The following is a 25,000-nucleotide window of genomic DNA, read 5'->3' as shown; positions in this document are numbered from 1 at the left end:
CGTCCCCTAGACCTCGCCTCATTAGACTAAATCACCACCTCGAGCGGCATAAAATAACATGTAAATCGTCAACTTCTCCCCGAGCCCTCCTCCAGCTCCAGAGATCTATTTCTAATCTACAGCTACCCTACACCTAGATTTGGAAGCAATCTAGAACATACAGATCTGCTTAGAAACCCCTCTCAGCCGTTTCTAACCGTCATTTCTATCTATTTTTAGCACTTCACGAAACCCCTGAAACCGCCATTCCACAGTGTAATCTTGCAGTTGGCTAAGGTTCGAAAAAAATAGTAGACTGATGGGTTTTGACCAAGCGACGGTTACACGTGCGGGAGAGAAACTGACTAAATTTGAGTGATGGGTTTGACCGTTACGTGGTCTGTCACAAGTAACGGTTTTGATGTCTTAGAAAGATTTTGACCACATCAATCAGTGGTGTGAGCGACATCAAACAGCGGTGCGCCACACCAATCAGCGGTGGTCCACATCAGCCACAGACGGACTTAGGCTAGGTGCGCACATTAGATACGCAGTGGGATGCGAGAACGGGCAGCTTTGGAGCCATATGGTGCCCATAACCGGGCCATTGACGACTACTTCCCCCGATATCTCAGCAACGGCACCGAGTTATGACCTGGTCGGCATACCGTTAGAAAGAGGAAAGATGGGGGAAATGATTCAGGATCGAGATGGGATGATTTGAGCAAACAAAAACGGTACTTCCAACTTTGGACCGCCATAGCTCGGCACAGACTTGGGCTCAGTCAGAGTGTGATACGGCATTTTGTTTGGCCAAGAAAGGGCAATCGACCTGGGGTAGAGCACGGACGCAGGGAGGGTACATAGAACGTTCCCCCTGTACTCCCGGGCCCCTAGCTCGGCAACCACTTCGATTTAGAAGGCCGGACCGGTACCACCAGGTGTGGTACGAGACTGGCCACACGTGGGAACAAAAACTAGACACCTGGGTGGGACATAAAAGGGACATAGTCTTATTGTAAAATTTCGGAAAAATTTAATGTCAAATTTCGAACCTGGAATTTATACTACCGGATAGCGCGTGAAAAAAGGCACCTGCCCGTACAAAGATATGTTGAAAAATGTCAATACCTACTGTGATATTTCGCTTAGTAGTAAATTTAGAATACTGACTTCATTTTTAGGAACTAGGATTTGCCACCTAGCCCATCGGAAAGAGCGCAAAGAAAAACCCCTAAATGTACAAAGACATGAGACCTAACTCTAAATTTAGACTTTCAAATTTAGAATTTCTAATTTTTGGGATTTTCAAAACTTTATACTCAATTTTTTTATTCAATTTTGGAGGCTCACATTTCTACCCTCAAGTTTTCGAAAATTTATAGTTAGAAGTATATGCTCACCAATTTTCGCGGGGCTACGTGCACGGGAAGTGACTAATCGGTGTTGCGGGTACCACTTTTTGGGCCGGGGTGACGACCGATGTCAAGTAGCAAGATCACTCGAGGTTCTGGGATAGCTCACATGTCAAAATCCGAAAGTACCGACTTTCGATTCAGCCTTGTGACCCTAGCCCCCTAGACGTAAAATCGCGCGGGGAATCCAATGAGCATAGTGGCTCCGGCTGAAAATGCACCGTTTTTGAGATATGGGCAAAAACGTGTGCGAAATTTTAGCGTTTTTCGAAAATTTTGAATAACTTTTCGAATTTTTAAAATTTTCAACATCTGTTTTCAGATTCGGCTTTCTCACGTTCGCGCGCATCTGAAACATATGTCACATAAAAAATACTCGGTAACATAAAAAGTACGGGTTGTACATAAAATATGACCTAACCACGTGAAAGAGCGGGTCGAAATACCCCTATACCGAGCTCGACAAAGACGAGGCTAAAGTGGTTCTGGATAACATAAAATTCCCTTTAAATTATAAAGTTTCGCAGTGTTCCCATAACATCTGGCCTTACCCGACCCCTGGACGTGAAAGAGCACCATCGAAAACCTATATCCCACCGGGTTAGCCAGATGGGCACTCACATGTGTCCTGTCTAGAGCGTGCCCAGAATACCACCTGAAAAAAGCATATTCAGTTTGAGAGGGTTCCACTGCCCCGTCTCTTGATCCGAGGTCGGGACATGAAAGGGCACCCTCGAAAACTTATATCCCACCCGGAGATAGAGACGAGTCACTTCATGTTGCCCCTTTTACATAGCAAACCCTGTTTGTGCATAACCCCATGCCGTATGATAGGGTAGGACTGCCCGTTCTCGTGCTACCGGTCCGGCATCTGAAAGAGCACCCTTCAGAACCCCCCTTCCGATGCCGGGGTCAGGTGAGACTCCATACTGGAAGCCAGTATAAACGAACTTCTAAAATAGTGGGTGTGCCACATATATGGTACCCTGTTGGAGTTGGAGTGGACCACCCCACATATATGTGTAGTACACCGTCTGATGTACCCCCACACAAAGTAACACTCTCCAATTCGCCCTGGGGCAAAAGTTATAACTCGTCAAACGCAACAAGCAAAAGTGTGTGTGTGTGAGGCAAATACCAGCAAAAAGGTAGACAGCACCCGGACTTCCCCGGTGGTCACCCACCCGAGTACTACCCGAGCTTGAGGCTGCTTAACTTCGCAGAGAATCAAATTTCATTACACTTTAATTCTGCAATGTGCCTAGCTAGTTTAAATGGCTATGGCTAAACTAAAGAGGAGTGAAGAGTGGGTTAATCCAGTCTCAAGGACCCAGTCCATACAAATGGATAAACCAGATCCGGGGCCCGGCCCATACAAATACAAGTATAGCGAAAACACTGTGCAACCCCAAACGGGACTTCTCCGATCTTGAAAATTCCAGTCCCGAATGGTGCAGTGGTCGGTGGGCCATTGTTCCATCCCAGAGGTCGTGGGTTCGATCCCCGCCCACGACAAGCAGGTCACTCTGGGTGGAGAGATTGGTGATGCATGAGAAGTCGAGGGGACTTGAGCGGCTCTTGGTCTGTAAACTGGATGCTTGCGGTAAATGCTTCGGCACTGTAGTGAAGAAGTCGTTACATCACCTAGTTGGGCAACGGCGGTATGCGAAACACCGTACAAAGTATGGTGGAGCCATTAAGGTTTCCTTCGGGGAATCCAGTCTGACAACGGGTAGTAGTGGGTGGCGGTACTCCTCGGCGATCGCTAAGTCGAGGGGGGTCCCATCTGTGAGCTGCGTAAGATGTGACGTGGATCGGTGTAAGCCGTGGCTTCAAACGGGCGTGATGGTAATCCAGCTTCGACGAACTTGAGTAATCCAACCGCAGAGTAATAAACTCTGAGTAAGAGCGTCCTTGAGTGTAGCAGTAAACACAAGACACACCCGGCCGAAAGGCCGGGTAGTAGTCTGTAGACCTCCAGCCTAGTACTAGGCTGGAGGTCAATTCACGTTGGTTCAGCCGCCCGGGGTAGCGGGGGGCGAAGCGTTTGGCCGTCGGCGCAGGGGAAAGTTGGGGGGAGCGAAGCGCTGGACCGTCAGCGCCGGGGAAAGTTTGTGGGCAGGCTGGGCAGTGAGGCTGGCACTGCAGGATCCTTGACCGTCGGGACGTATCAATATTAGCCCGCGAGGCACCGCCCCTTCGCCACTGGTTATGCCGAATTTTCGTCGCCGTCAACGTCGTTAATGCTGGTTTCAGTATGGCCGTCCGGGATGAGCTTCGACGGAAACGGGAGCAACCTGAGAAGAGCCCGCAGCTGCCGACACTTAAGCCCGGAATGGCTCAAGCTTTTTTGCAGGAGGACTTGGTAGAACCGTTGCACGTGGAGTTTAATCACTGCCGAAACTTGGGCTTGAACGTCAATCACATTGGGCTGCATTTCGTGGAAGCGCAGGTCGTTGCGATGCATCCAGAGGCACCGAAAAATCACCGCGCGGACGATATGTAGCAGTACAAAAAGACTGTAGCCGTACAGCTGCTTGGCTTCAGGCTTGGGTTCCACCTTAAAGAGCAAGATGTTTTCCCATTCCAGCTTGGAGTCGAAAAAGACTTGGAAGGCCGGCAGCCAGGGGTCCCAAACTTCAATAGCCGCAGAGCAGAACCAAAATAAATGCGGGGCCGTCTCCAGCGCGCCGCACCCGTGATGGCACTGGGTCTGTGAGTCAGTGCGATGCTGAAAGCGGTATCCCAGAAAGAGAGCATTATGCTGCAGCCGGTAGAGTAGATCCGCGTAGACAGGCAGTAGATGCTTGCCCAACTTGAGATCGCGACTCCACATAGCGTCTGGCGGGCTCCCTTCTACTCCAAGGCGATCAAGCGGTAAAGCTGGAACCTCACACTTGAGTAAGCCCTTACGAATCCGAGCCACGGTGAGTTCCTCCAGATCGTACGCGTCGAAAACCCAAGTATGGAAGGCGCAGTAGTACTGGGCCACTTGGGGTCCGATAGGCGCCTCCACGAAGAACCGGCCCACCTTGTCGAGGAAATTCGTACAGGAGCGAACACTGGAGATCCGGCCTTGAACGATCTGGCGTAAAAGCTCAGACAGGCTCGCCGCAGTCACTGGAGTCTCGCACGCCAGCATAAAGTCGACCGGACGATAAAGGCTGTGGTTCGCCAAAATGGGTAACATGCCAAGCGGGGCAGAGGTTCCAACCAGCGTCCTGCCCTTGGGTCCGTAGGTGATGTCCACATTATCCATCAGCGGGGTTGTCCGCTTATCCGCCTTGAGCTGGAGACGCGCGGTCTTGGGTCGAAATTGGGTATTCCAGCAGAACAGCACAAAGTGCCAGTAGGCCCCCAGGCCAGTCCACCGGGTCAGACGCCGAGCCACCACGTAGTCCGGACTGGTATTGACGGGGGCGTACAGAATATCGAAGTCGCGCCCCCAAGGTTGAACCGCTTGGTCGAACAGTCGAATAATTGGCTCAACCCAAGACGGGACATCCCGACCCAGGGTTTGCCGGGTGGCGATAATGACTTTGCAGAGCATATGCAGCTGCAGGCTTCGAATCATATCGGCCACCGGGGTGATGCCGAGCCCGCCTTGACCGGGGGGTAAAAACCACCAAGCCTGGGGCAGCGCGTTGGAAGACTTGTCCCGGCACACAAACCTTGCAATAAGGGAGTGTAACCGGTCTTGAAATCCAGTTGGGGGGACATGGCAGACACTGGCCGAGTACCACAGAACCGGGAGAATAATCTGCTGCAAAATGACTGCTTGCCCTCGCAACGTGCGCGCCCGATTAACCCAAAGCGAGCACCGTGTCTGCATCTCGGTCAACAAATGCTGGAGGCGGTCCGCGTCCGAGAGGTTGGGGCCGTAGTATATACCCAGGAATTTTGTCTGGCCCTCGTTGCCAACCACAATAATACCGAGATCAACCAGCGACTGCCGAAGTGCTTCAGTCGTCTCAGTCCACGGGCGAAATGGTAGAACCACTGTCTTGTCCGTATTAAGCCGCATACCCGACGCTGCACAGAATTCTGCGACCAAACCCAGGAACACCTCGGTATGACGTAGATCGTGAAGCAGTCCGGTGCAATCATCCGCAAAGCTAATGACCGCATGTCGTGCGTCGCCGCTCCGTAGCCCTTTATCCCCCAGCTTGGTTCGGAGAAAGTTGAGTAAAGGCTCGATGAACAACACAAAAAGCGCCGGCGAAAGCGGGTCACCCTGGCGGACACCAGCGCCGAGTTCGAACGGGTCAAGAGGCCGACCATTGAACATTAGGGAGACCAGCGTGCGTGGAAACAACACTCGTACCCAGCGGCGAAAGGCGTTCCCAAACCCAAAATGCATAAGGACCAATTCCAGTGCGTCCCAGGCGACACTGTCAAAGGCTTTAGCGAAATCGAGTAAAACCGCACCAGCGGGCGAGTCCTCAGCAGAATACAACTGCGCCAGTGCTTGGAAGCGGAGGTGGGCGTGGCGAATATCGCGGCCCGATACAAAGCCATACTGGTCCGAGTGTAGAAGCCGGTCCAGTATAAGCGCGAGACGGTGCGCCAGAATTTTGGGCCCCAGCTTAGCGTCCACATTCAACAGTGAAATGGGTCGATAATTACTGGGGAGCTTGCGGTCGCCTTTCTTGTATAGCAGCGACACTTGGGCTCGCCGCTGGAACTTGGTCATTCGTCCTCGTTGGAATTGCGCCGCATAGACCACCTCCATTATACGGCTCCACAGTGGCAAGTCAACCCTGTAATACTCGAGGGGTAAGCCGTCTGGACCCGGTGTTTTACCAGAGGCCGTGGTACTGATAGCCCAGTGAAATTCGTTCGCAGTAAAAGGGCTGTCCAAGTAAGCCCGTTCGGCATCTGAGAGCCGAGTCTTGGTAAACTGCAGAATCCGCGAGAGTTTAAACCGATCCCAGTTGGGCTTCCGGTGGTTATACTCCTTCGACGGTGAGCAATAAATGCCAGACCAGTACGAATTGAATTCAGAGCAGGTTGACTCTAATTCTTCAGCCGAATCCACAGGTATGGGCGTCTTGTGGAGCACTTGGGGTGGCCGAAAAAAATACTTAGAGCAACGTTCAGAGTCGAGCAGGTCCGAGTCAAACTTCTGCTGCGACGCAAAATGGGCTTGTTCATCCAATTTCGCCTTGAGCTCATTCCTCGCAGTTGCCAGTGGCTCAGAGAAATCGTCCTCCGAGTGGTGAGCTTGGTGGTGCTGAAGCTCATTCACCTTCAAATGGAGGTTCTCAATCTCACGTTGGCGCGCGTTCTTTTTGTCGGTGAAAAGCTCTCGTAGAAAAATGGAGTCCCTCCGCTTGTGTTCATCCAGGAGACAACCAGGGTTGTAGTCGTCCCAACTAGGCGCCCGGAATGACTCAGCGAGTTCATGCAGCGATTGCTTCAGAAATTCTTGCGCCTCAGGTAGTTTAATAACCCAGGCGGGGCATTTCCAGGGAGCACGGCCAGACGGCTTGAAGCAGGTCGAGCCCAGCCGAAATCGAAGCCCAACGTGGTCCCCTATGCCGCTTAGCTGCTTGAAGTCGTGATGAACGTCTTGGAATACCGAGTGGAATAGCCGGGAGCTCACCAAGAGAAGATCAATCCGAGCGCTGCTGTTCGGACTGGTAAATTCTTGTAAATCGGGGTGTTGAAGCCGCCAAGCATCGACCAGATGCAAGTCGTTCATCCACCTCAATAGTTCGTTCCGCCCTTGAACGCGGTTCCGATCCTCTTGTCTGGCTTGATCTAGCTGACTTGACAGTACAGTGTTGAAGTCGCCCAAGACAATATGATTCGAGTCATCCTCAAAAGTATGAGGGAGGTCGGTGAAAAATTGTGCCCGTTGGCTGGGTTGGACTGGGGCATATACCACATGAATGTAGGTAGTAACCGAGTCCACCGTACCACGCACCAATAAATAGCGAGACAAAATATTCGTCGAGCTTGTAAATCGGTGCGTGACGTCCTGAAGGCCTTGAACGGGACAGGCCGGTGTGAGTAATAAACCCACTCCAGCCTGCCCCGTATAAGCGGTCATGTTATCTTGTGACCAGAAGCTGGAATTAAGCTGCGAAGCTTTCTTCCAGAGATGTTTAGCTCGTTTGAAGCTTTTTAGACCCGTGAACTTGGTTTCTTGGACCCCCACAATGTGGAAATTGTTCGAAAAAAAATTCAGGGTGCGTTGAGAGACGTTATTAAAACCATTCGCGTTGAGAGAGTACCCCCGAAGGGCCCACTGCACATTAGAGGTGAGTGGGAACAGAGGAAGGTGGCACCGAGGTGGCCTGGTTGCGTAGGTACTCAATGGTTTCGCGAAGGTCGGCGGGGAGAGGCCCAGTCAAGATGCGGTCCAGTAAAGGCGACATGATGATAGAGGCCAGGGTTGAATCATCCCACAGGAGCCACAGAGGGTGGGGCAGTGCCGATGCTGCCTTACCCAAAAACGCACCCATTTTAAACGGGTCGAGGTAGATGCTGGGTGCAATAATCTGCAGTGCCAGATCGAACTCAGCCAACTTGACCTTGAGCCAAAACTGGGCTTCGTCCGGGTAGAAGAGGCCCAGCGCTTCTTGGAGGTCAGTTGTTACCAGGTCTGGAAGCTGGCTCGACAGCCGGCCATAGACCGTGGTGTCACCTTCCGGCTCGAACGGGCGGGTTGCAAGTTCACGCAGGACCGCGTGTCCAAATGCCTTGGCCCGTAGAGCGAGAAAGTTCCCAGGAGCTTTTGAGTCGAGCAGAACTCGGTGCAGACTGGGTTGCGCTTGGACAGACGAGATTGCCGTGTCGGGGTCCGGGTTCGATTCAAAGGAGCCCAAAACTTCCTTGATAACCAAACAGAGGTTTTTGAGGGAAAGTTCCTCTACCGAGCCTTGGTACACTACGGAGTTGTGGGCGGTTTCTGCAGTAAGGTCCTTCGCTACATATGACCCCACAGAGGAGGCGGGGGTCTGAGACCGGTCCCAGAGAATAATATCCTGGTCCGGGGGGATGCTACCACCCTCCCCAGTGGCCAGCCACTCATACGAGTTGACAGTAGAGACCACTGGATAATCCTTTTGGGAGGGAGGAAGACTGCGCCATTCCTTCGCGGGGTTAGCTGCCTCCCCAAAGATGAGGCGCTTAGCCCGCAGTACTCGATCGGGGGCGAAGTCAGAGGACTTGGTGGGGGCAACCGGGAACTTGGGGGGGGGGTTCCCGGAGGGCCAGATGGCCTTGCGGCGGACCTCAATGGCCACCTCAATCCCATCCATCGAACCGCTCTGGCTGGAATCCGACTCAGACTCATCCCCACTATGTGGCTCAAAATCCGAGTCAGACGCGTCAGCCATGGCGGCATTTTCACTCGTGTCGCTCTGGTCATCAAAAGCCGGAGGCGTACTTGCGGTGTCGTCGGCGTCGGGGCTCGGGGGGTCCGGCTGAGGCTCAGCGGGCTTCCGATGCTTGGCGCGCAGCTCCTTAATAAAGGGCGGAATCACACGGTTGTACTCTCGGCGGCGGTGGTGCACCACCGAGTAGCCTTGACCCAGGAACTGGATCTGGCGGAGCGGGGTGCGTTTGTCGATCATCACTGAAGCCGGGGCGGTTTTTTGGGCGAAATACACCCGGCGGCTCCTGGACCGGAGTCCACCCACGATGTGGGCCGGCGTGATAAACACCGGAGGAGTGCCTTGGCCAGCGAACCAGTCGTAGATCGTCCCGTCGGAGACGTCGTCGGGGAGGCGCTGCAGGTCCACGTAGTACCAGTGGGAGTACTTCGAGTACGCCTGGACAGTGAATTTGCACCCACAAATGGTCACAGCCTCACCGCCCAGTTTAGTACAGACCTCGCGGTCCGTACAGACAAAGCTGATCCCCGCCCGGGGAATCGCCTTGAAGTCGCGCAGGTGCTCCAGGCTCTTCGACCACATGGCGTCGAGCCGAGCGAGGTCATAATCTCGGTATCCGAGAAAGAGACGGTCAGGTCGCGTGCTGGAATCCACATGGAAAAGCACAAATCGGCCGAGACTTGCTGGGGCACGCCCGCGAGGGCGGCGCACCGTTTGTCGCGTTCGTCGCGATCCGGGTCCATCATGGCAGCTTCTGCTTTTGCAAACATGGCATCGGTGGGCCGGGAAAATTCTGCTCGTGGAGCGGCGTTCTGCCAGGATTGGCGCCATTTGGCATCCCGGCGGGGTCCGGTCATGGCTCCCATGGGATGGGGAAAAATCCAGTCGCGAGGAGGAGCCAGTTGGAGCGGGACGAAAGCCAGTGGGGTCGGGAACGCAGTCGGGATGGGGGGTACCGGCGGTCGTGCGGCGGGGAAGCTCGAAGCTCTGGAGGGGAACGGGGAAGCGGATGCTACGTCTCTAGTGTCCCGAAGACACCTAAGCAAACACCGGCCGAAAGGTACCTCAATACCCGAGCCAAGTGTAAGTGCAGCCTACGAGCGCGCGCCAGACCCGCTTTACTAAGAAGGACAAGGCTTTTCGGCGACCACCTCCTAGACCGGCCTAGCGTTCTGGAGGCACTTTCGATGGTACCCTCGCGAGTTCCAAATCGCACTACACAAGTAGTTGAGGCAAACCCAGTCAAACTCCGAGGAGTAAGGACTTAGCGCACAGACTCTAGTCACGCAGCAGGGATGAGCCCACAGTAAAAACCGTAGGCGCCTAACTGTCTGCGTGGTTTCGAGCGATCGGGGGCTTCGGGCAGGGGGGGGCTCGGCAGTCCGGGGTCGGAGGCGGAGCGGGGGCGGCTAGCTGGAAAAAGTGGGGGAGCGAACTTGGGTTCGTCTCGGTCCACTTGGGGGGTAGCTGGCAAATTGCGGAATGCTTAACTTCGCAGAGCAGACGGGATACGGTGCTTTCAGCCTAAGATGGCCGTCTACACCAACTCATGTGTGGCACCGCTATTCATACCCGACACTCACACACACTTAAGGGGTATATGTGGACACCCCCAGGTGGACACAGGTGGACACAGACGGGCTAAACGTCCCTGGCAACCCCCCAAAGTCGGGGCTGGCTGGGTGCGTGGATGGCTACATTTTGTGTACCCATTTCGAACAGAGGTACGCTACACCACCCAATGTGCGCCACACGAGGGGGGATTGAGGGAGGTGTGTGGCACACACAGACCAAACGTGTGGCCAGCATTCACCGCCATTTTGGACAGTTTAGGGTACCCTGTGACCTACAATACTACATGCACTATGCCACATCATGGGTACACACATACACACCCAACACCTTGCCGTGCAGATAGCCCCGCGCTCCATATTCACGCACACGCACACACACGCTAATGCACGCACACCAAGGTGTCCATATACCTTCCACACACGCGTGGTGACGGCGTATGCGACATGAATCGCCATATTCGCGCATGTACACCGTAGTGATGCATGTTCATCGCCATATCCAGCGCCACCTTCCGCCATCACCTCCATCTTCACCCCCATCACCTTCCTCCATCCACGCTCATCACCTTCCTCCATCTTCACCTCCATATCCAGCGCTTCCTCGCCGTCACCTCGCCGTCACCTTCTCCATATTCGCGGCGCTTCCTCGCGCTTCCTGCCTAATGTTAGTCCCATACAAAACCACGCAAAACCCCATACAATTAAAACAGCGCCAACACTTAGCGATTTTTCGCAAAGTCTTTTGCTTCATTTACCATACTTTATCCTAGTCTATTTCTACGTCTTCTACGCCTACGCTAGCTACTTATGACCCGTTTCTGCTACACTCTCAGCACGCCAAAGGCCCCCCGGACTTAGCCGAAGACCCCCCGACGCCGCTGGCACTTTGCGGTTTTCGCGCAAAGTACTTCCCGCCTAAGACTTTGGTCGACCAAAGAACTTGGTGAGGAAAAGAGGTTAACAGAGTTAGGCAGCCCGCCATGCCGATCTACTACCGACTTGGCTCCTTTCGCCGCCCCATTAGCGAAAGTAAATCACTTTAGTTTTGTCAGCCTGTACGGTCGGCTGTTTGGTTTATATGTTTTTGCGGTTGGAGGGGGGGGAGAAATGTTCATTTCTGAACAAATCAATAGAACAAGGGCTAAATCTCAGCAGATCGTAGTACAAGACTACTCTCATGCTTACAACACCCCGTTCTGTAGTTAAGTCGTCTACAAAGGATTTATCTTTCCCAATATTTGAAATTACAAGTCAGCCTACTCTCCACCGCCAGCACTTGACAGGCAGCGGAGTGCGTTGCAATTGTATGATGTTGGGTGCCCAGAAGACACCTATCGCTATTCGCGGCACATCGGGAAAGGTGATTATCGTCTATTCCAGCATGGATTCTGACTTAGAGGCGTTCAGCCATAATCCTACAGATGGTAGCTTGGCGGCACTAGCTTTTCAGCTAACCGCAGTTACCAATTATCTGAACCAACGGTTCCTCTCGTACTGGGTTGGATTACTGTTTAGACAACGAACTCATCAGTAGGGTAAAACTAACCTGTCTCACGACGGTCTAAACCCAGCTCACGTTCCCTATTAGTGGGTGAACAATCCAACAATTGGCGAGTTCTACTTCGCAATGATAGGAAGAGCCGACATCGAAGAATCAAAAAGCAACGTCGCTATGGACGCTTGGCTGCCACAAGCCAGTTATCCCTGTGGTAACTTTTCTGACACCTCTAGCTTAAAATTCTAAAGAACTAAAGGATCGATAGGCCACGCTTTCACGGTTTGTATTCATACTGAAAATCAAAATCAAGTGAGCTTTTACCCTTTTGTTCTACATGAGATTTCTGTTCTCATTGAGCTCACCTTAGGACACCTGTGTTATCATTTAACAGATGTGCCGCCCCAGCCAAACTCCCCATTCCGGATTTTACCCTGTCGAGCTCACATCGATCTCGACCTCGCCCCGTCTTCGTTCGCGCAGACACCGCCGCCGCCGCCGCCGTCAGACCTCTTCACGGAGTGCTGTCGTCCGTTGCCCAAGCTCCCCGTCGCCGCTGCCGCCAGTCCCTCTTCACGGAGTGCTGTCGCCGCTGCCTCGCTACTCGCCGTCACCGCTGCTGTCAGTTCCTCTTCGCAGAGTGCTGTCACCGCTGTCACGCCCTCCACTGCCGTCGTCGCTGCCAGTCCTCTTCGCGGAGTACTGTCATCTACCTCCAGTCTCCGTCGCCGTCGCCGCCGTACCCGTGTTCGGTTGTTGCTGCTGCTCACGCCTTGCTACCGCTGCTTGCGTTGCCCAGACAGTTAGGCGCCTACAGTTTTCTGTGGGCTCATCCCTGCTGGACGACAAGAGCTCGTGCGCTAAGTCTTTGCCGCAAGGTCTTGACTGGGGTTGCCTCAAATACAGTGTAGTGTGGGTTGCCAAACGGAACGCTAAGACGTTCTAGACGTAGCCCGCTGCAAAGCCTTCATCTACGTGGAGTAGATTGGGCATACCAGGTAGTTGAGCCTCCACCACCCGCAAGGCCGCAGCCAAGCGACCCGTTCACTTCGTCCGCGCGGAGCACCATGCCCGCTCCGCCCCACGACCGCACGCCCCCGCGACCGGCCCCATCGCGCCCCGGTGACCGGCGCAAGCCGCCACCCCCGCGCTTGATGCCTGACGACTCCTTGTTTCGAGCCAGTCTGAACCGGCTCTGTGATGCGTCCTCTACCGACGTCGACCGCCGATTTGCAGCGCTTGCGCCCCTTCCCACCCCTGTCGAGCAGACGCAATGCACGCAGATGTGGATCCCAGCTGGCCGCGTCGCTGCCGAGCACACCCTACGTGAGGTGCTCGCGTCGCTGGACTCGGATAGCCAACCGCAGGTGTGGCGGGATGCCAAGCCCCATCTTCGGGATTTCAACACCTCCCCGCGCAACGGCATCTCCTTCGTCTGCACCTCCGACCAAGTACTTCAACGCCTTGGAGGGGTCGAGCTGACGATCTGTGGCCAATCTGTTGCGATCCGACGCTACTCCAGCTACGACAAGCTGTACTACGTGGACTTGAGGCGTCTACCGGCTGATACTACGGACCTCGCGATCTACGACTGGTTCGTCGCCCGGGGTGCTCGTCCTATCCTGATTACGCCGTCTCTTGGCGTTGGCCAGCTGATTTCCCGCGCACGCACGGTGTATTTCAACGCTGTCCAATGCCCGGACGCGCTCTTTGAGCCCAACGGTGAACCGCTCCGGGAGATCTACTTCACGGATGGGGAGAAACCCTGCTTTGTACAGCACCGGCTCTTCCGCCTCAACCGTGTGAAACCCCCATCGCTTCGCCAATCACCTCGCAAGGCTTCGGCAGTGTCTGATGCCAGTATGCGCGGTTCTGACGAGGCGGCTGCGCCACCGCTTGATTCCTCGCGTGTCTCGCCACCACTGGATCCCTCCGGTGCGTCGTCGTCGCAGACCTACCCGACTGTCTCTTCGTCGTCACTGGATTCTTCAGCTGTCTCATCAGCGCTGGATTCTTCGGATGTCCCGTCTCGTACGTCATCCGGCCGCCCCCGCTCTCAGGCCGCGGAGTCGCAAATCCACCGAGTGATCCTAGGATCGGTCAACGCCCGGTCGGACCCCGAGTGGAAGCTGGTTCAACATTCGCAATACGGTATCGTGAATCGTGGCGGTGGGAAGTTCATCGAGCCACCCGGCGCCATGCCGTGTGAGCTCTCTGAAGACTCCTCGGACCCCCATGCGCTGGTCTATTCGATCCCCGTTACGCCCAACACGTACCGAGTCCTGGCCGATGAAGGCTTTGACGAGTCGCTTCCGCCAGATGCAGACTTGGAAGCCGAACTTGTTGAAGATGACGGGATGACGACGCCTGTTTCTGGTTTTACCGCCGACTCTGCCCTCCTTCCGGATGAGGAATTCACTCGCACCCTCAAGAGTGTCCGCCAGATGGATCTGAAGGTGGAACGGGTATCTGCGGAGGAACTTCAACTAGCGATCGACGAATTTCTTGAACGCGACGTGCTTACGTACCAGACGCACGAAGATGTGCTCGCCGCTATCCAAGCGCAACCCGCGTACTTCCGCCGGATCTTCTGCCTCCCGGCCGACCACCAACACCAGCTGGTCAAGGCGCACGCGGTCTACCGCACCATCTGTGCAGAGCCGACCCAGGAAGATGAGTCCGGTGCGTACCTGGATCGCCTCCGTGGTCGCTACGATTCTGTCGACTCTGTTGATGCCGCCGCTTTCTTCGAGCGAATGTTCCCGGGGCAACCGCACCAGGATGCGGCGTTTCACAGCGCCCTATGCGACTTGTTCCTGATGGTCTTTGCGCCCGGTATCTACATCGACCCCATCAAGGTTCAAGCAGTGCTCCCAGACCGTTCCGCTCCAAAACGGCTCCGGCATGCACCATTCCTGCTCTGGAGTGACCTTACCCTGATGTACGTCGCGCGCAGTGATGTCTGTACACTGTTCATGGACGACCGACGCACTCCGACGATGGTGGCGGCGGCGTTGCAGCATCTAAAGTCGGTTGACATTCCTTCGGCGGCTGAGGCCGGACCTTCTCGTTTGGTCCACCCTCGCCTCTAAGGAAGTCTGGGCTTTTAACGGAGTCTCGCTTAACATGAATGGGATGAATGCAACCAATCTCAGCATGTACGAGCGACTTCTCTCGACGCATCAGTTGGTGGCGTTCCAAGAGACGAAGTTCAACCAAGAAGACTCCATGCAGACCAACGACCATCACATCCGCACGGCTGACTCTGGGGCGCGCAGCTTCTGGTCCCACACTACGTCCGGCGTGTTCAACGAAATACGTGGTGTGGGCCTTGTGATGTCCTCCGCGTCCCCTTTCGGGGATGTAGAGGACCTCACGGCTCGCGTATCCAAACCTCAGCTCTGCAACCGTTATTTACTACTCAAAACCACCCTCGGTGACAAGCGGGTCTACATACATGTGGTGTACGCACCTGATGATCCCCGAGCACGTGGCGAATTCTTTCGTGCGTTACCTGTTGACTTCGACGACGACGGCGGCTCTGTTGACGACGGAGATGGCGACAGCGGCGTGACGCACATCGTACTGGGCGACTTTAATGTCACGCTCAATGACAACCTGGACCAAGCTTCACCGTCCCTTAACCAGCATCGCCCCGGCCGGGCGGAACTTTGTGATTGGATGGACGCGCTAGGGCTGATGGATGCCTGGCGCTACGTGAACCCGGACGTCCGTGACTTCACCGGGCCGACGCGAACAAATCGGATCGACTACTGCTTCCTCACGGTGGACCTGCTACAGGACCATCTGGCAACCGTTCATCACGTACGGGACCGCAAGTGGCATCATGAAGATCACATCCCGGTGGAATTCAGGCTTCAGGCCAAGTTCTTACCTCAGATGAAACGCGCCCCCTGGCGTTGCCCGACTTGGCTTCTTCGCAACTCCGACGTCCAGAAACATCTGATTGCATCGGCAGAAGCTCTCGCCGACCGCATCAAGATCTTCCCGGGTGCGAACCCTGGCTGCCTTCTGGATGAGCACAAGCGTGTCGACTGTATCTACCTGCGACGGAAATGGTTAGAGCTTCGGAATGCTGACGCGAGAGCAATGGCTGCGAAGGTGGAAGCGGCAAACGACGCTACTGACCTCTTCAACGTCGCGCCTACGGAGGAAAACAAGACAGCGTTAGACCAAGCAAAAGAAGATCTCAAAGCGTACCGAGCTTCAATCAAGGAACGCAATGAGTTCAAGAAATTCGCAGCGGACTTACACCAGAGCGAACGCGCCACGAAGTACTTTTTCCGGGCACCGCAGAAGGACTATCTTCGATCGCCTATTACCGAGCTGCAACAAGACGACGGGACCGTGACGGAAGACCCGGCCAAGATCGCGGAAGGTCATCGCCGCTATTGGGGGAAGCTCTTCCAGTCGACCTCTCCGGATCTCAAGTCTTCTCGATCAGCTACGTACCAACCATTACGGCTCGCCAAGCTGCTTAAGGACACGGTGGCCAAACTTACGTCTGCCCAACAAGCAATGCTGGACGCGCCGCTGACGGCGCACGATTTCTACCTGGCCATCACGAAGTCGAAGAACGAGAAAGCCCCGGGACCGGACGGACTGCCGATTGAATACTACCAGGTGGCTCCCGACTTGTGGGCGAGCATCTACGTGGTCATACACGGCTTCCAGTTAGCCAAGGGCCAGATGACCAAGTTTCAACGGCGCGCTCATCTGTCGCTGCTGTACAAGGCTGGTGACAGGTCCTTACCGGAGAACTATCGGCCCCTTACGCTCCTGAACCACGACGCGAAGCTGGCGCCAAAGATTCTGGCTCAACGACTTGGGGAGGTTCTACCTGCAATCATACACGAAGATCAGAAGGGGTTTGTTCCCGGACGCTCCATCCGGCACCTCCTCCTCCAGTTTCAGGACCTTCAAGAGATCTGCCGCGCCCGATACCCGGACGCCTGCGCTGTTCTACTGGACTTCGCTAAAGCCTTCGACAGTGTCCTGTGGCCAGCTCTGGACATGGTCCTTCAACACTTCGGAATCGGCGCCACGTTTCGAGCGTGGGTGAAGACTTTCTACCATCAGACTTCAGTCAGTCTGTTGCTGAACAACTCGCCTGGCGACCCGTTCCTTCTGGGGGCCGGCGTTCGGCAGGGCGACCCACTCTCCCCAGGTTTATTCGTGGTGTTCGTGGAGCCGCTCTTGAACTTTCTGCGGGCGCGGCTTTCCAGTCGCGGGTTAGCTGTTGAACACGTATCGCTGCCTCACTTGCTGATGGCTTTTGCCGACGATTGCACTGGGCTACTGCGGGACGTCAACGACGCGACCACGTTTATCGGCCTTGTCCAAGAGTATGCAGACGCCGCCGGTCTCCGACTCAACGTGAAGAAGACATGCATTATGCCCTTCACACGTCATGTATCAAAGGCTAAGCTGGCTCACCTTCGGCAGTCGACTGCCCTCAAGGTGTTGGGCGTCACAGACACGGTGAAACTACTGGGTATTCTACAGGGCGCGTCGGTTACCGATGACCAACGGCTCGACGCGGTGATTGCTAAGGTTCGGGCTCGGTGTGCCATTTGGAAGTATCGGGCGAGGACGCTTCGCGGCAAAGTGGTTCTACTTCAAAGTATTATCCTACCTCTACTCTGGTACACAGCCGCCGTGACCCCGGTCACCCCGGCGGTGGTTACGAAGATGAACATCATTGTCCGCAATTTCGTCCACGGCCAGGATACCGATCTCGATAAGGCTGCGGCGGGCAAGTTCGAGCAGGATTGGATCTACACAAGTGTGAACAAGGGCGGCCTCGGTCTCAAACCGATCAAGGTCTTCACCCAAGCGATGCATCTCAAGTGTCTCCGAGACGCCATTGCAGCTACAAACGCGGCTGGGAATGCTCCGCGCTGGTTCGCACCGGCGCTGGACTTATTCACAGTAGCGCTCCGCTCTCTCGGCTCCGGGTTCGACATTCTCTACGCTAACCTACGCGGCTTGCAATGGGCGCCGTTGACCAAGTACTGGCGAGTTACGCTACGGTTGTGGTCGGACCTTACCATCTCCCATGGGACAACGGAGTGGAAACGCAACGTGCAGACGATGCCGCTCTGGTTCAACATCTTCTTTTCGTTTGGGAAGGCGAGGACCCCTCTCAGCGAGGTGAGCTCGACGACCAACAGTGCGCTCAAGGCTCTCGGCTTCAATCGCCTACGTGATTACGTCTACTACCATGGTGACTATGCTACGGCGGAACTGCTACATGGTCTACTATCGGAAGATCTATTCGCCCGACCGCACTCGAAGACCCGACTGATCAACGATACGATGGCTCGCTTCAATTTGGTTACGCCTCTGGATGGCCCGCTCATCGGGCCAACTCGTGCGGACCACGTGGAAGCGGCTTTTCACGATTGGCATCTCGACGGGACACCGGTGATAGAAATGAAGAACAAACACTTCGTACGACTACTATTGAAGGCGCGTACGGACCCGAAGATCCCCACGCTCGCGTTGGAACAACTCGGCCTCAGTGACTTTACGCCCGCGGAAGACACATGGAACAGGGAGATCTTGTGGGATCGCCATGTCTTGCCAGTCTGCGCGGACCTCAAGTTTCGGCTTCAGCACAATGCTCTTGGCTTTCGCTACAAGTTCGCATGGCGCACGCAAGTTACTACGTCTACGACTTGCGTCCACGACTGCCCTACCACAGAGAATGCTTTGCATCTCTTTTGGGACTGTGTCGTGGCCCGCTATCAATGGGACTTTTACCTGCGGCCGTTTCGAGAACTCATTGACGGAGCAATCGATTGGCGTCTGGTTCTCTTCCCGAGTTCTATTCGACTTCAACTCTCTACGGTTCGAGTTTATGGAGACTATGCACTTCAGGCTATCTTCAATTTTGTTCGATGCTGTGTTCTACGGGCACTTTGGCTTCATCGCAACAAGCGGCTGTACAACCCGTCTGTCACGACTTCGGCACCCTTTGTCAAGCATCACGCGCTGGCCTACATCCGCCTACATCTACACAAGTTTCGATCAATGGCAACTGGAAAAGGAAAGGAGAAATGGGTGCGAGCAACGGATTTTATTACGGATGGATATGGTTTGGAGCGAATTACTACGTCTACTTCTACGGGCACGACTTCAGCGAGTGCAACTGACGGCGTCGTGCCATCGTCAGTGCAAGTGAGTGACGCTTAGTGCAAAGCCGGCCCACCACGTCAAGGTGGTCACTCGTCGGACCGGTAAGGGACACCCGGATTGCTCGGGGTGCCCCGAGAACGCGTCAACGTCCCCAAGGGAGGCTCAAACTACCTGGGTCTGGTAAAATGCGGCTTCATCACCTAGGCGTTCCACGGCCCAAGCTATCCCCCGCAAGTCGATTGGAAGCGACAAGTTCGACGACTCAAGGTGCTTTCACGCGGAATGGAACCGCGGCTGACCGTCTCCCTTTCAGGACGGCCACACTTTGAGAGTCTCCCCGGACACACCCCAACCTAGATCCGATCAAGTCGAATCCGCCAGCCTCCCCCCGCTACAACGAGCAGGTTCGACCGTACTGCACAATGTGCAAGCTCCACCCACGATTCATCTCAAGCATGCGGCCTTAGGGACCCCACGCGAGGACTACCTGCGTAAGTGACGACTCCTCTCGATCCACGCACGAATTGCAACACCAAAGCCACCGCTGAGTTTCCTAGGCTCAACAGATCCTCGATGCCAACCCCCTTGCAGATTGAGACTCGTCCGTTTTGCCCGACGAGAACCTGGTCCGAATCGCGAAGCGTTTCTTCTACTCGCCCGGCGGCTCCAAGGTGTCTGGACGATTTTCATCATGACCTATCAAGGTCGGTCCCGACTCCCTGCCGCGCCGTTTGAGGGCTCACTCCATGCCCCAAGTCGTCTGGAAGACTTTGTGTCAAGGTCGGTCAGACCCATCCAGATGATGACTTGTCACACTTCGTGACTGCTTCGCAATCCCACTGGTGATCAGCTCGCCAGTCAACTCCTTTATCGCCCGCAGCAGAACAGCCAAGCCCAAGTTCATCCAAGCCGAAGCCAGACAGACAAGAACCCAGCCATTCCGCCGCAAACTTCCGGAATCGGCCGTTGATCATCTCACGTTGTTCTCGTCGACGTCTCGAGTACACCAAGATGCTTTACGCCGCCATACGTGCGTTTTTTCGGCTGCTCACCGAATACCGATAACCCATGGCGGAGCTCTCCCGGTGCGACGAACTGTCTTAGTTCCAGGCACAGACGTTTCCAGCCGACCACTCCCCCGGTCCGACCGTACTGCGTCAGCGACTCTGAAGCTGCAGCCACCTTTGTTGTGTGGACATCTGCCTCCCCCCGCTCACCCGGGCAGGAATCAGACTGCGCTTCGTCGTCTCATTAAATTCGCACGCCCAGGCCGAAGCCCCGACGCTGATACTCGTTTCCAAGTTCTTCGACATCATGACATCTCCAGGTTGGTATTCTGTGTCCCCCTCTCATCCCAGGGCGGAACTCAGGCCGCAACTCGAAGAATCTCTCAAGAACACAACGTCCGGACCGAAGTCAAGACTACGTTCTTCAACGACTGCTACAACACGCTGCGCCCCCCGTAAGGTTGAAGTCTACATCCAGCCCCCATCCCCCTCTCGCCGGGACAGGAATTGGAATATACTACGCAAGCTCGCAATCACGATCAACGGATCAGTGCCCAAGACCGAAGTCCTGGACCCATCTCCACCAGGTTTCCAGCCGGGGTTTGTACCCCCAGACATCCAGAGCGCACTGGACCATGCATCGCAGGCCGGAAGCTGTTTTTTAGAGAGGAGGTCTCCTCTATATACGCTAGCCTCTTGCGGAGAATTCTCCCCGCGTTCTACATATTTGCTACTTTAGGTTTGGAATTAAGTCAATGTAATCAACATTCCCAGCCAAACTCCCCACCTGACGATGTCTTCCACGTAGCTCACCCAGACAAAAGCCCGAGATTACAACTAGAACTGAGCGACCGCGAGGCCACCCAGATGCTACATCATGGTATAAGTAAAACAACATTGAGAGTAGTGGTATTTCACGGACGGCAGAGCCTCCCACTTATTCTACACCTCCCAAGTCATTTCACAACGTCAGACTAGAGTCAAGCTCAACAGGGTCTTCTTTCCCCGCTGATTATTCCAAGCCCGTTCCCTTGGCTGTGGGTTCGCTAGACAGTAGATAGGGACAGTGGGAATCTCATTAATCCATTCATGCGCGTCACTAGTTAGATGACGAGGCATTTGGCTACCTTAAGAGAGTCATAGTTACTCCCGCCGTTTACCCGCGCTTGGTTGAATCTCTTCACTTTGACATTCAGAGCACTGGGCAGAAATCACATTGTGTCAACACCGTCTCCGGCCATCACGTGATGCGTCCTCTACCGACGTCGACCGCCGATTTGCAGCGCTTGCGCCCCTTCCCACCCCTGTCGAGCAGACGCAATGCACGCAGATGTGGATCCCAGCTGGCCGCGTCGCTGCCGAGCACACCCTACGTGAGGTGCTCGCGTCGCTGGACTCGGATAGCCAACCGCAGGTGTGGCGGGATGCCAAGCCCCATCTTCGGGATTTCAACACCTCCCCGCGCAACGGCATCTCCTTCGTCTGCACCTCCGACCAAGTACTTCAACGCCTTGGAGGGGTCGAGCTGACGATCTGTGGCCAATCTGTTGCGATCCGACGCTACTCCAGCTACGACAAGCTGTACTACGTGGACTTGAGGCGTCTACCGGCTGATACTACGGACCTCGCGATCTACGACTGGTTCGTCGCCCGGGGTGCTCGTCCTATCCTGATTACGCCGTCTCTTGGCGTTGGCCAGCTGATTTCCCGCGCACGCACGGTGTATTTCAACGCTGTCCAATGCCCGGACGCGCTCTTTGAGCCCAACGGTGAACCGCTCCGGGAGATCTACTTCACGGATGGGGAGAAACCCTGCTTTGTACAGCACCGGCTCTTCCGCCTCAACCGTGTGAAACCCCCATCGCTTCGCCAATCACCTCGCAAGGCTTCGGCAGTGTCTGATGCCAGTATGCGCGGTTCTGACGAGGCGGCTGCGCCACCGCTTGATTCCTCGCGTGTCTCGCCACCACTGGATCCCTCCGGTGCGTCGTTGTCGCAGACCTACCCGACTGTCGCTTCGTCGTCACTGGATTCTTCAGCTGTCTCATCAGCGCTGGATTCTTCGGATGTCCCGTCTCGTACGTCATCCGGCCGCCCCCGCTCTCAGGCCGCGGAGTCGCAAATCCACCGAGTGATCCTAGGATCGGTCAACGCCCGGTCGGACCCCGAGTGGAAGCTGGTTCAACATTCGCAATACGGTATCGTGAACCGTGGAGGTGGGAAGTTCATCGAGCCACCCGGCGCCATGCCGTGTGAGCTCTCTGAAGACTCCTCGGACCCCCATGCGCTGGTCTATTCGATCCCCGTTACGCCCAACACGTACCGAGTCCTGGCCGATGAAGGCTTTGACGAGTCGCTTCCGCCAGATGCAGACTTGGAAGCCGAACTTGTTGAAGATGCCGGGATGACGACGCCTGTTTCTGGTTTTACCGCCGACTCTGCCCTCCTTCCGGATGAGGAATTCACTCGCACCCTCAAGAGTGTCCGCCAGATGGATCTGAAGGTGGAACGGGTATCTGTGGAGGAACTTCAACTAGCGATCGACGAATTTCTTGAACGCGACGTGCTTACGTACCAGACGCACGAAGATGTGCTCGCCGCTATCCAAGCGCAACCCGCGTACTTCCGCCGGATCTTCTGCCTCCCGGCCGACCGCCAACACCAGCTGGTCAAGGCGCACGCGGTCTACCGCACCATCTGTGCAGAGCCGACCCAGGAAGATGAGTCCGGTGCGTACCTCGATCGCCTCCGTGGTCGCTACGATTCTATCGACTCTGTTGATGCCGCCGCTTTCTTCGAGCGTATGTTCCCGGGGCAACCTCAACAGGATGCGGCGTTTCACAGCGCCCTATGCGACTTGTTCCTGATGGTCTTCGCGCCCGGTATCTACATCGACCCCATCAAGGTTCAAGCAGTGCTCCCAGACCGTTCCGCTCCAAAACGGCTCCGGCATGCACCATTCCTGCTCTGGAGTGACCTTACCCTGATGTACGTCGCGCGCAGTGATGTCTGTACACTGTTCATGGACGACCGACGCACTCCGACGATGGTGGTGGCGGCGTTGCAGCATCTAAAGTCGGTTGACATTCCTTCGGCGGCTGAGGCCGGACCTTCTCGTTTGGTCCACCCTCGCCTCTAAGGAAGTCTGGGCTTTTAACGGAGTCTCGCTTAACATGAATGGGATGAATGCAACCAATCTCAGCATGTACGAGCGACTTCTCTCGACGCATCAGTTGGTGGCGTTCCAAGAGACGAAGTTCAACCAAGAAGACTCCATGCAGACCAACGACCATCACATCCGCACGGCTGACTCTGGGGCGCGCAGCTTCTGGTCCCACACTACGTCCGGCGTGTTCAACGAAATACGTGGTGTGGGCCTTGTGATGTCCTCCGCGTCCCCTTTCGGGGATGTAGAGGACCTCACGGCTCGCGTATCCAAACCTCAGCTCTGCAACCGTTATTTACTACTCAAAACCACCCTCGGTGACAAGCGGGTCTACATACATGTGGTGTACGCACCTGATGATCCCCGAGCACGTGGCGAATTCTTTCGTGCGTTACCTGTTGACTTCGACGACGACGGCGGCTCTGTTGACGACGGAGATGGCGACAGCGGCGTGACGCACATCGTACTGGGCGACTTTAATGTCACGCTCAATGACAACCTGGACCAAGCTTCACCGTCCCTTAACCAGCATCGCCCCGGCCGGGCGGAACTTTGTGATTGGATGGACGCGCTAGGGCTGATGGATGCCTGGCGCTACGTGAACCCGGACGTCCGTGACTTCACCGGGCCGACGCGAACAAATCGGATCGACTACTGCTTCCTCACGGTGGACCTGCTACAGGACCATCTGGCAACCGTTCATCACGTACGGGACCGCAAGTGGCATCATGAAGATCACATCCCGGTGGAATTCAGGCTTCAGGCCAAGTTCTTACCTCAGATGAAACGCGCCCCCTGGCGTTGCCCGACTTGGCTTCTTCGCAACTCCGACGTCCAGAAACATCTGATTGCATCGGCAGAAGCTCTCGCCGACCGCATCAAGATCTTCCCGGGTGCGAACCCTGGCTGCCTTCTGGATGAGCACAAGCGTGTCGACTGTATCTACCTGCGACGGAAATGGTTCGAGCTTCGGAATGCTGACGCGAGAGCAATGGCTGCGAAGGTGGAAGCGGCAAACGACGCTACTGACCTCTTCAACGTCGCGCCTACGGAGGGAAACAAGACAGCGTTAGACCAAGCAAAAGAAGATCTCAAAGCGTACCGAGCTTCAATCAAGGAACGCAATGAGTTCAAGAAATTCGCAGCGGACTTACACCAGAGCGAACGCGCCACGAAGTACTTTTTCCGGGCACCGCAGAAGGACTATCTTCGATCGCCTATTACCGAGCTGCAACAAGACGACGGGACCGTGACGGAAGACCCGGCCAAGATCGCGGAAGGTCATCGCCGCTATTGGGGGAAGCTCTTCCAGTCGACCTCTCCGGATCTCAAGTCTTCTCGATCAGCTACGTACCAACCATTACGGCTCGCCAAGCTGCTTAAGGACACGGTGGCCAAACTTACGTCTGCCCAACAAGCAATGCTGGACGCGCCGCTGACGGCGCACGATTTCTACCTGGCCATCACGAAGTCGAAGAACGAGAAAGCCCCGGGACCGGACGGACTGCCGATTGAATACTACCAGGTGGCTCCCGACTTGTGGGCGAGCATCTACGTGGTCATACACGGCTTCCAGTTAGCCAAGGGCCAGATGACCAAGTTTCAACGGCGCGCTCATCTGTCGCTGCTGTACAAGGCTGGTGACAGGTCCTTACCGGAGAACTATCGGCCCCTTACGCTCCTGAACCACGACGCGAAGCTGGCGCCAAAGATTCTGGCTCAACGACTTGGGGAGGTTCTACCTGCAATCATACACGAAGATCAGAAGGGGTTTGTTCCCGGACGCTCCATCCGGCACCTCCTCCTCCAGTTTCAGGACCTTCAAGAGATCTGCCGCGCCCGATACCCGGACGCCTGCGC

The 25,000-nt window shown here is 55.4% G+C and overlaps 9 protein-coding genes across 9 annotated transcripts; 5 read left to right on the top strand and 4 right to left on the bottom strand.

The window, feature by feature from the left end:
- Positions 1-3,930: 3,930 nt before the first annotated feature.
- Positions 3,931-5,469, bottom strand: PHYSODRAFT_463647 (hypothetical protein; the record flags this gene model as incomplete). Its single annotated transcript, XM_009541423.1, has 1 exon — positions 3,931-5,469. A coding segment is annotated over one exon (1,539 nt), but the record flags the coding sequence as incomplete, so codon positions are not given.
- A 444-nt stretch (positions 5,470-5,913) lies between these two features.
- Positions 5,914-6,255, bottom strand: PHYSODRAFT_450097 (hypothetical protein; the record flags this gene model as incomplete). Its single annotated transcript, XM_009541422.1, has 1 exon — positions 5,914-6,255. A coding segment is annotated over one exon (342 nt), but the record flags the coding sequence as incomplete, so codon positions are not given.
- Positions 6,256-7,654: 1,399 nt separating this feature from the next.
- On the bottom strand, positions 7,655-9,483 carry PHYSODRAFT_320278 (hypothetical protein; the record flags this gene model as incomplete). The annotated part of the gene is made up of 3 exons (XM_009541421.1): positions 7,655-8,101; positions 8,153-9,307; positions 9,367-9,483. The coding sequence occupies 3 exons, from the start codon at positions 9,481-9,483 to the stop codon at positions 7,655-7,657; spliced, it is 1,719 nt and encodes a 572-aa protein (XP_009539716.1).
- Positions 9,484-11,505: 2,022 nt separating this feature from the next.
- PHYSODRAFT_290508 (hypothetical protein) lies at positions 11,506-11,849 on the top strand. The gene has a single exon (XM_009541420.1). The coding sequence runs from the start codon at positions 11,618-11,620 to the stop codon at positions 11,843-11,845; it is 228 nt and encodes a 75-aa protein (XP_009539715.1). The 5' UTR covers positions 11,506-11,617; the 3' UTR covers positions 11,846-11,849.
- An 89-nt stretch (positions 11,850-11,938) lies between these two features.
- Positions 11,939-12,243, top strand: PHYSODRAFT_260912 (hypothetical protein; the record flags this gene model as incomplete). The annotated part of the gene is given in 3 exon segments (XM_009541419.1): positions 11,939-12,020; positions 12,066-12,225; positions 12,240-12,243. Coding segments are annotated over 3 exon segments (246 nt in total), but the record flags the coding sequence as incomplete, so codon positions are not given.
- Positions 12,244-12,873: 630 nt separating this feature from the next.
- On the top strand, positions 12,874-14,898 carry PHYSODRAFT_342944 (hypothetical protein; the record flags this gene model as incomplete). Its single annotated transcript, XM_009541418.1, has 1 exon — positions 12,874-14,898. One exon carries the CDS (start codon positions 12,874-12,876, stop codon positions 14,896-14,898), a length of 2,025 nt encoding a protein of 674 aa, XP_009539713.1.
- Positions 14,899-18,397: 3,499 nt separating this feature from the next.
- PHYSODRAFT_454468 (hypothetical protein) lies at positions 18,398-18,853 on the top strand (the record flags this gene model as incomplete). The annotated part of the gene is made up of 1 exon (XM_009541417.1): positions 18,398-18,853. A coding segment is annotated over one exon (456 nt), but the record flags the coding sequence as incomplete, so codon positions are not given.
- A 2,090-nt stretch (positions 18,854-20,943) lies between these two features.
- Positions 20,944-21,093, bottom strand: PHYSODRAFT_535576 (hypothetical protein; the record flags this gene model as incomplete). Its single annotated transcript, XM_009541416.1, has 1 exon — positions 20,944-21,093. The coding sequence occupies one exon, from the start codon at positions 21,091-21,093 to the stop codon at positions 20,944-20,946; it is 150 nt and encodes a 49-aa protein (XP_009539711.1).
- A 211-nt stretch (positions 21,094-21,304) lies between these two features.
- On the top strand, positions 21,305-23,113 carry PHYSODRAFT_342942 (hypothetical protein; the record flags this gene model as incomplete). Its single annotated transcript, XM_009541415.1, has 1 exon — positions 21,305-23,113. The coding sequence occupies one exon, from the start codon at positions 21,305-21,307 to the stop codon at positions 23,111-23,113; it is 1,809 nt and encodes a 602-aa protein (XP_009539710.1).
- Between the last annotated feature and the right edge of the window lie 1,887 nt (positions 23,114-25,000).

The sequence above is a fragment of the Phytophthora sojae genome (assembly GCF_000149755.1).
Source record: "Phytophthora sojae unplaced genomic scaffold PHYSOscaffold_23, whole genome shotgun sequence".
Taxonomy (NCBI): domain Eukaryota; phylum Oomycota; class Peronosporomycetes; order Peronosporales; family Peronosporaceae; genus Phytophthora; species Phytophthora sojae.
Note: the sequence above shows the minus strand (reverse complement) of the source record. Positions and strands in the feature narration are given on the sequence as shown.